Consider the following 10014-nt stretch of genomic DNA (forward strand, 5'->3'; position numbering starts at 1 on the left):
GTGCTTTGTGGGGCAACTGTTGATAAGTTGACATGCGATCTCATGTCTCTCGTTCTGTCAAGGAGATAATTGTTGAACGAGTTGTTCAAGTTGCAAACAAAATGCTGGCAACATTTTAAAATCTGTGAAGTTTAAATACTCTTCTTATTAGCACTCGATAGAAATAATTATTATGCTGCACTGTTATTTCTGAGGTAATGTAGCCATTCCACCAATACATCAACTATGGAGAGCTTAAGAAGACAAATAAGAGACTAGGAGCACGACTAGTGGCATCCGTAATCATACTATTCCTATGTACACCGGCTCAGTAAGAGCTTCATTCTGATAACTTTACGTTGAAAAGTTAAGAAAGCAGACATGCGGACGATAGAATGTAGCGCTAGTACGGTACAGATGCTGTTAATTAAATTTTCCCCTCTAACCAGCATGGAATAAATTGAATCGGGCAGCTTCCGTTACCGTAAGATACAGCGTTCCATCATAAGAATAACATGGCTTTCGCGAACTGAAGTACATACTGTTAAGCATATGGCTGCAATAGAACAACATTTTCCTGTGTCGCGTTTAATTCAATTGAACGCTTAATATAATGTAGTTCAAGCATCTTGAAACCAACTTTATACAGCTTCAAATAAATAAACTTCAACAGTGGAACCAGCAAACTGATTCCCGATTGCAAAAAAAAACCCTCTAGGCACTCCCCGGGGTATCGATTCCACGGGTTCCAGCCATTGTGGTTTTGTGGAGCCATCTCCTGCCGTCGCTCCAGAGGATTGATGGATCCACTTGCAAACGAAAGCGAGCTTCGGCCTTGGAATAAGTCCTATCGGCGGCGGTGGAAACTGTGGCCCTGGAAAGTCGAAACCAGCTCGATGTCCAATTAGGCCTGCCTGATTCTTCGTACATCGTGGACATCCAAAGGGGCCCCAAAGGGGGGCAAGGGGGAAGCGGAGGAAGCGGGGGATATGGGAGAGCATTCGATGATGCTACAACGAACGCTCCTCCCTTCCAATGTGTTCTGCGTTGGCTATCTCTCTGAATGGAATCTTTGCCGTTGGATGGGATGCTGCTGGGGGGCTATTGAATATACATAAAAGCGTTGAAATGCCACGAGAGTGAGAGAGATATCGCCTGGGGACAGATCATCATTCTGGTCCACAGACAGAAGCTTCACCAACACTCGCAGCTCGCATCTTCGCGTTGGTGTCTGTGGAAATAATCCGTTGCCAGTGGGTTGGGTTTCATCGACCAGAAGCAGGGAAAAATATATACTAAACCTCTTCTTCTGTTTCCTCTTCCTGTCCGCTACCTTCTGCTGCACATCAGGAGTTCCAACTTACTACAAATGGCTGGTAGTGTGCGGTTGTACTAGCGCTACTTAGCTACAGCCACTGGTGGTACTTTGTTTTAATGTTCTTTCCAGAACCACTTTTTACTTTCAGATCTAATTTGCCTGTAAGTGATAAGCAGATGAATTGAAGAGTATATCAAACGTCTTCAAAATTACAATAATCGTAAAGCTCATCATCAGGGATTTTTGTATTCGTATGTGCTCACTTATTCCCTCTTCACTATTAATTTCAAATCATTATCCACAAGTGATAGTATCATCATGCGCCCATATGTTCTCACTAACAGTAGCTAAGTAAGGTTTGGCGACCCTTTCACCCTTTCATGATCCTTCTCTCGCATGCTCCTTACACCAATCTTCCGTTTCAGCCTTTTTGAAAGTAATTTTATGGGAAAACTTCCTCTCTTTTGATTTTGCGTCCTCTTCCCATCGCGTTGTCTCGCTCTCTCTCTCTCTCTCTCTTTTTTCGCCCTCTCTCTCGCTCAATTTCCACCAGATGTATCACCAACACATAATAAAGTGATGGGAAAGCTAGCACGGTTCGTGAAATTAAGTTTTCCTGCTCCGTACAACTTCAATTTTCCGTAGCTTCCGCCTCCGGATAAAGCACATTGCCCCCGGCCGGCGGGGAGTCGTTCTATATACTCGATCCCGCACTGTGTTGGTGGCGGCCAGCTACGAGCGTATCCTTGTGAGTCACTGTGAGTGTGTGTGTGAGAGAGATTTTCCTGCGCTTTTCCGCCTACCGAGAGTGTGCGCCATATGGCGCCTGTATAGTGGCCGGGGTGCGCAACATGATAGGGGATGCTATTTCACTTTCCGAACATGATATCGGCAGTGGCAGCGGTGTCCCCGACGTAGGGAGGATCGTGTGCAATGGTCCCTCCTTGGCCACCCCCAGGTGTTTCATTTCTTTTCGCTACTTTACGTTGATTACAAATCACGTTACACGTTCGGCCTGAACGGGGTCTGAAGTTGGGTGGTGTTAAATAATGGAGCCACTTTGTTAGCGTGTTATGTGGTCCGCCGGTTCTCGGGACGTCTGGGAGTTCTCACACGAGGAAAATTAGTTTGCTCGAATCAGTGTCGTTCGCATTATCCGGCCAAGCAGCAGTGAGTACCATATGCATAAATTGTACTGCTCTTGCTTGTACCTCAGAGCATATGCTGCTGATGGAATGATGCTTCGAACCGTTGGTTCGCCGGCCGTTACCGCAAACCAATTACTAGCAAATTCAATTTCATACCAAACACTGTTTGATAACTGGATTTCTGGCCAAAAAGGTGCACTCTGATGGTACCATCGTGACCTTGAAATGTTCTACAGAACGCTTTCCTGTACCAGCTGCGAATTGCAGCGAATTGTCCCATGGCCGCTGATGTCACTGCTGCATTTCCGTATCCGATAACGAGACCGATTCGTTGAATTAAAGCTGATGTCGCCCCCACCCGGCATCCCGGATGTTGTCAATGATAACAATTTCACCTTCATGCGAAATTGCGGATTAAGTTTCCGCGCAATCCCAGCGTCCCCCATTTTGTCACGCGGCTCATTCCATTCTATCCGGCATGGCAAACGATGCACCGGTTGCTAGATTGGTGCGATGGATGGCATCAACGGTGCCGTGCTGGTTCTTTCTAGTGACCGTCACCACGTTCCAGGCTATCCATGCCTTTGGTTGCATGAGGGAACCGATACTGTCCCCCCCGGGGGTGGACAACGAGGGAACGGGACGAACGGCCGTAGGTAAATTACGACCGCAATTGTCCAGCGAACGGCGACCAGTCCACCGTGCACCGTGTGTGTGTGTATTTGGGCTGGTCCTATGTGCGTACAAGAGTTAGCTAATTCCGAGCTGCTCCCTTTTATGCCTCCCAGTGTGTCTTCCCGCCTCTCCCAGGAAGTCCTGGCAACCATCGTCATCATGCAAGCTGAAAGCGATCGGCATTCGTTACCGCGCGCTCGCGTTTGTTTGCCTTTGCCTTTGCCATAATACCAATTCTACTCGTCTTATGTAGCCAACATATTTATGTTATCCTAGCCACGAGCATCTAGTGGAAGAGACCACTTTTTCCCCCTTTTTTTTACCCAACACACACACTTCCACGGCGCATAGTGCGCGGTGCAGTGGTGTGTGTAACAGACCTTTTTTCTCTTTTTTACCTGGTGCTGTGTGCGTACCATCCGATGCTGATTGGCACGCTGTCTCTTGTACGCACTAGGCCCAACTCAAAACACAAACACACACGGTGGTGCATGGACTGCTTCGATCGGCCAATCCGGAGTCGGCTGCTCCGGAAGGGGAGGAGCCTAGCGGCCATGCTGTTTCTGGCAATGCCACGTGATTTTTTTGAATTTTCAGTTGAATCTGGACGCTTTTGGACGCACGACGTGTTTTGAAAGCCGCGTGCGACGAGTTTAGTTGAGTTCAGTTTTCGAGAGGGATAAGACGGCGTTTTATGTGTGCGGTCCGGAGATAAATGTGTGATCCGCGTTTGGTTCGTAGCTGGAGGTGACTGATCCGGTCGTATGGTAGCCTCGAATGCAACGACTCCTTCCATCATTAGCTAGTCTGAGTGATCAGCAGTTGGAATTGTGAGAAAAGTGTCCGTAGTGCTGTAGCCAGGTGGTGGGTGTCACGAATGACTTGTGTTTTGTGCTGCGCAGAAAACCGGATAATAAGGATATCGTGAAAGCAATGTTTGACCGATTTTAACCTTTTTTGTTGTGTGTTCTGGATGCTGCAGTAACCGGCGGCAGTCGCGTGCCAGGGAGAGAGATCCGCGAACTCTCGATACGCGTGAAGCTGGACCGGTTCGAAGCTGACAGTCAATGGATGTCCTCGTGTGCATGACGACTGGTGGTTCCACTCACGCAGCAGGATAACAGATGAAGGTTTACCCTGTCCCCGTGATATGTGATCAGTTCTGGTGTTACCAAGACGCTATGTTGTGTGGAATGTTGCAAAAAGTGGTGTGTAGTGCGATGCAAGATGCTGCCCCAGCGTGAGAGTGTGTAATATTGTGTATTCCCAGCTGTTGCATTTGTATGGAATTGTGTCCCCTAATGCTAATGTCCCCTGGCGCTAATGCTGGTGCTGACCGACCATTTGTCGGTGACCGAAACAGGCACGAAAGTGATCAGTGATCGTGACGGCAAGTAAACCGGGTCCCAGCCATCGGAGGACGAGGTCTACGGTCGTCTACGGCTAGACCTCGCTGGCTCCGCGCACTGGCAACAGCAACGGCGGTCGCGAGATAACCGCGCGCCAAAATTGCGCCAAACACAAACAATCTGGCGGTGGTCAGACAACCATCCATGGCCGTCGGGCCACCGACGGGAGGATCTGGTAATCCTCCGCATCATCCGGCCCCGCCGGTCCAACCACATCCGATACTTGCCCCCAGCCCACTGTTTGCCTTACCGACGCTGAACTTTACCGCGTCGCAAGTCGCGACCGTCTGCGAAACGCTGGAGGAATCCGGTGACATCGAGCGGCTGGCCCGGTTCCTATGGAGCCTGCCGGTGGCCCACCCGAACGTGACGGAGCTGGATCGCTCGGAGGCCGTGCTGCGGGCCCGGGCCATCGTCGCCTATCACACCGGACACTTTCGGTAGGTATCCGCGAGGAGGAGACGTTGTTCGGAGTGCACCGATCAGACCGGTAGACTATTCGCTGCCTGCCTAAACGAAACCGATTCATTAGCATCGTTTTGTTGATAAAATAAGTAATTATTTGAAGATTAGTGTTGTGGTGTCTACGGCCCCTGGGAGGCAAAACCCTTTTTTTGTATAAAGCACCCAGGGGCTGAGAGTGTGGGAAACGGGGCCGGGAATAACGCAAAATAAATTCCGGGCCCGTCCCGACTGAATGTTACAAAAGAGCTTTGTGATGTTGTGAACTATTCATGTTCAATTCAAAATAACGTTATAAAATTTCCTTACTTTACAATCACAAATCGGTATTGTGTTATGCGCTTGAAAAAGTTGCATTCATTTATGTAAAACGAATGAAATCAGATCGATTATGGTGCGAACTGAGAGAGCGAGAGGCGCCAAAGTAAGAAAAACGCTAACCTACAAACCAAGGAGAAAGCTCAGCAAACGAGACGAAACGGAAGTAGAATGATTTAAATGCTACACCAATGTACACCTTGTGTTGTGCTGATCGTAACCAAAGCGTTCCGGAACCATCCATCAATTTTATCAGCCCAATTTCGAACCCGATATCATCATCGTATCATATCGCAGCATCACCCAAGCCCGAACGCTACTGTTGCTGTTGCTGCTGCCAAATGCTGGATTAGATTGAATTGTCTTGTGTAACGAGCAGAGAACAGCGACAGTGCTGAAGCGCACGGTGCGGCCTCAACTCAGCTCGAACGGATCTCGATCGATAATCGATCAATTCCGAGTACCAATCATATCGTTTCGATCGCCCAAACGAACGTACGATCCGTCCTTCCGGTTCTGCCACGATCGGTGGAAATTTGTAATAATGATCTCCAAATCGGAAGATTAGCCGTTGTTCCTGTGGCTGTCTGCCCGTCCTTATGCTCGCACGCCAATTGGATGCTGCGATGGATGGAGCCCACTTGGTGCGAGTTGACTTTTCGTTGTTGTTTTGCCAATTCGCGTGTGTTGTTTGGAGTTTGGATCTGCTGGTGCTAGAGTCTCGGCAATCTACAGCATATGGAGCAGGGTTAACGACGGTGGCATTGAGGCAGGCGCCCTCGCGAGGGGTTGCCTAGAGAGGCCAATTTTCCATAAATAATTTAATCAGCCCGTTCAGCACTGCTTTCGATTACTTATCTCCAGGGCGCAGCTGTTGGTGGTCTGCCCAGACTCCTAGTGGTTGTGAGATGTTCGGAATGTAATGAACTAGTTTTTTTTGGGGGGAGATCAGAGGTAAACAATAATTAGATGCTACGCTACGCGTGTCTGAGAATGCGTCATACGGGAATCGACAATCGATGGATGTAATTGTAATTTTCATATCTGTTTAAACATATGCTTCACCAGTATAATAACGATGCGATTGATCGATTGAAAGTAGAATATAATGGTGCTGCTATTGATTTTAAAAGTACTTGCAAGTGAATTCATATCGAACTTGTAGAAACCTTTATATTACTGTTTGTGGAGTGCATCGCTATTATTTTTATTTACCGTAATGTGTTCTATACTAAGACCATCTTAGTAGACTTTGGTTGCTAGGTGGTAGTTTTAGAAAAAATCGTAGTAGCGAGGTGAGAACAGTTAGTTATTGTTAGCATTCCGGGAAACGCGTACAACGGTCAGGAAGACATACTCGTGCTAAAGTTAACGATTGCAAACAGAGATTTACAATACATTTTGTTTTATTAAATTGCAGGGAACTCTACTCGATATTGGAGCGGCATAAGTTCACGAAAACGTCTCATGGCAAACTGCAGGCGATGTGGCTTGAGGCGCACTACCACGAGGCAGAAAAGCTTCGAGGACGACCACTAGGTAAGCACTAGCGTTAGCATCTGTGTGATGGGTTACATCAGTTCGATTGAAAATGCAAATTGAGCCTTGAATGAAATGCTTTGGATGCAATAAATGGCATATTGCCCAGTGCAATCATTAGAACGGCAAATAGAATTAGAAAAAATGGCAACAGAAAACGTAAATGATTTGCTCGCTCAAACAAAAAACGGTACACAGTCATTAGTGTAATGGATCGTTTTTGTGGACAACGGAGTGGATTGCATAAACTGCCCCTAGTGATTTGAGCTTACCGTATGGTCATTCTACGGTGGAATCATCAGTTCATAAAGACAGTGCTTACACAGACACACGGAATGACGATAATACACGTCGCTTAAATCACTGTGACTGTGGGCCACAGCAAATGCATCATTAACAATTAATATGTTTGTGTTGGTGATTGAACTATTTGACAAATAGTCATTAGCCTTGCGATTGGATTGATTGTAGGATAAATCCACCGTTTATGATCCATGAAACCCTGCTGGCAGAAGTGGAGGTTTCGGTTCAGAGTTTTCTGTTAAGAAAATGTGAAAAAAGCAGTTTTCAAATTTCCCTTTCATTCAATCCATTTCGTGCAGCGACATTCTAGCTGTTCGGAACGTTCTATCGATTTTCCTACCAGCTCGAAGGAACGCAAAGTAAGTCACGCTCAGGAAACGAGAACGGTGATTGGATCGATACATCGATAATTGAGGAGTTGATTTGAATGATTTCCTTCAACACATCCTGCGCCATTTCGCGCCAGGCCATACGCTGGCTTGGCAAGAAGACAACCACCAGAAGGCCCGTCACCTTCGAGGCGGAAAATGGAGTCCTTTCCGGATGCTACCTTAAATTGGTACCGGTACGACGTCACCCGCTCGTGATATCCTGATTTGCTGAGGGAAAGGGAAATGGGAAAATGCGGTGATCGAAGAGAGACACCATATCGAACGGACCAAAAGTTGTTGCCTTTGGTCGTGTCCCGTCTGCCGAAAGCCAACGGATGGCTCATGCAAAAAAGTATAATAATTTGACTGTTTCCATTTTTCACCTTTCCACGATTTGCTGTATCTTGTTGGCGCTGCTGTACGCGATAACCATGGCGACGATGACGACAACGACAACGACAACGACGATGATGCTGCTGCTGCTTTTACTGTACGCGTCGTACCATCACGTTGGCGATGGAACCGCGCTACCGGATCGCAACGGATACGGTTTCGGCCGTTGGCGACAAACGTTCGGGATTGACCGGTGTCCACCGTACACATGCGGCACACCAGGGCCAGTGGATAAGTATCGCGTCCGGAAGAAATTTCCGCTCCCGCGCACGATCTGGGATGGTGAGCAGAAGACGCACTGCTTCAAGGAGCGGACGCGCAGTCTGCTACGCGAATGGTACCTCCAGGATCCGTACCCGAACCCGACGAAGAAGCGCGAGCTGGCCCAGGCGACCGGACTCACCCCGACGCAGGTGGGAAATTGGTTTAAAAACCGACGTCAGCGGGATCGAGCGGCGGCCGCGAAGAACAGGTAAGTCAATCTGCATTCCCGCCGTTGCCCCCTTGACTCGATTAATAACCAGCACAGGGCAGTGTCCCGATTGTGTGTTTTGTGTGTGTGTGTGTGTCCTTGGTGGTTTCTCCTTCGGCCCGATATGTGGAACCGATACGCGGTTCGTTCTCGACGTCTTTCAAACGCCGTTTCAACGGGACGCGAACTGTCCACGTTGATAAGGATATTGCGGGATTTGTTTCCGCTTTTCGTTTGTCATTGGAGTGACTTTTTTTTCGTCTCTTTTCTATCTTTCGCTCGCTGCATCCTGTAAGGATACCGGTTGAATGGACAGGAAAGCGTAAAGACCATCATCATATCGTGGTGTCACCTTCCGGGAGTGTTTTTTTTTTGCCTTTTCGCGTTTGGTATGTGGCCGACATGGGCTACAACGTCACCGGTGGAAATGAGTGGAAATTGATGCTGTCTTATGTCTACTTCGATCATGCATCAGGAGACGGTTTTTCTGCATGGCACGTCGATCCAAACAGTTAAAGTGTCGCTCTTGGAAGCGCCTTTTTTTTTTTTAAATAAAAAGTGGTGTGCGAAGTTTGTTTAACTGGATTTAACTGCTTAATTCACTGAAAGTGTTTTAATTTTCCCCAAACACTTTCCGCTGTGGCGTAACAAAAAAAAAAAAGGAAAACTGTGCCTTTCAACGCCGGCCTAATTATCATTTATCTGTCTATTGTGTGTCTGCAAAGCGAGAGAACTTTAAGGAACTCCGCCGAAAGTCGTGTGAAGGGCGAAAGCAGGCCGAGAAAAAGGTGAGGATTAAACATTCCATTTTCACCACCGGACATTTTCGGTCTACGACCAACGCAGAGTGTGCAAATGAGTATAATTGAATTTTACTCCCGATGCGTCCGAGAGCATCATAGTAGTAGGCTAGTGGTTGTAGCACAGTTTCAACCAAAGCATGCTGCTGATGTTTTTATAGGCAAATGTCCGCATGGATGGATGCTGTCCAGCGAATCCTGCGAATCCTAGCAAGTTGTTCCGCATGAAATAATTAAATGACTCGGATTGCAAGAAGTAAAGGTGTTTGCTTTGGTCCTTTCTGCCTTTTTTTCTCGCTCTGGAAGGCACGTAATTCTAACCAAGTTTAACGAATGATTTTCATCAGATGCAGCACCTTCAGTTCCACAAATACTTGGCGCCATTACTACCGGGTACCCCTTGGCTGCTACATTTAATTGCCTACGAACTGTCGGCGGCGACTGACCTCGACGCAATCAGCATAATTACTCGAGGCAACAGCACAAAACAAAAGAAACGCAAACAGAACAATCTAGAGAAACACTTAAGGTACACGCAGCAGACAGTGTGCTGACCGAAGGACGAAGAATGCAAATTTCTCGTCGCTTTGTTGCTTGATGGGCGCGAATGAAGATGTTGGCTGACGGATGTGTACGTTCTGTGCGTTTGCCGAGTTGTTACGCATCGATGAGTGTGGTTCTCTGTGTGTTCCAAAGGTAAACGAAAGCCATAAAGCGACCTAGTACATCGCGCATAGTTAATGACACACGCACGCCATTACCGACCACACATCTCCGGTCTCCGATGTATCTCAACAGTTCAACTCTCCCGTGATGTAATCCACACT

The 10014-nt window shown here is 47.5% G+C and overlaps 1 protein-coding gene across 1 annotated transcript in view; it reads left to right on the top strand.

Annotated features, from left to right (window-relative positions):
* The first annotated feature begins 4032 nt into the window (after positions 1-4032).
* Positions 4033-10014, top strand: part of LOC125959855 (protein Optix) — a 54499-nt gene continuing 48517 nt past the window's right edge. Inside the window, exons 1-3 of the mRNA XM_049692836.1 lie at positions 4033-4969; positions 6730-6848; positions 8138-8387. Of these exons, the coding sequence (XP_049548793.1) occupies positions 4674-4969; positions 6730-6848; positions 8138-8387 (665 nt within the window). The 5' untranslated portion in view covers positions 4033-4673. The remainder of the gene's footprint in view (positions 4970-6729; positions 6849-8137; positions 8388-10014) is intronic.

This window comes from Anopheles darlingi, chromosome 2 (assembly GCF_943734745.1).
Source record: "Anopheles darlingi chromosome 2, idAnoDarlMG_H_01, whole genome shotgun sequence".
In the NCBI taxonomy this organism is placed as follows: Eukaryota; Metazoa; Arthropoda; class Insecta; order Diptera; family Culicidae; genus Anopheles; species Anopheles darlingi.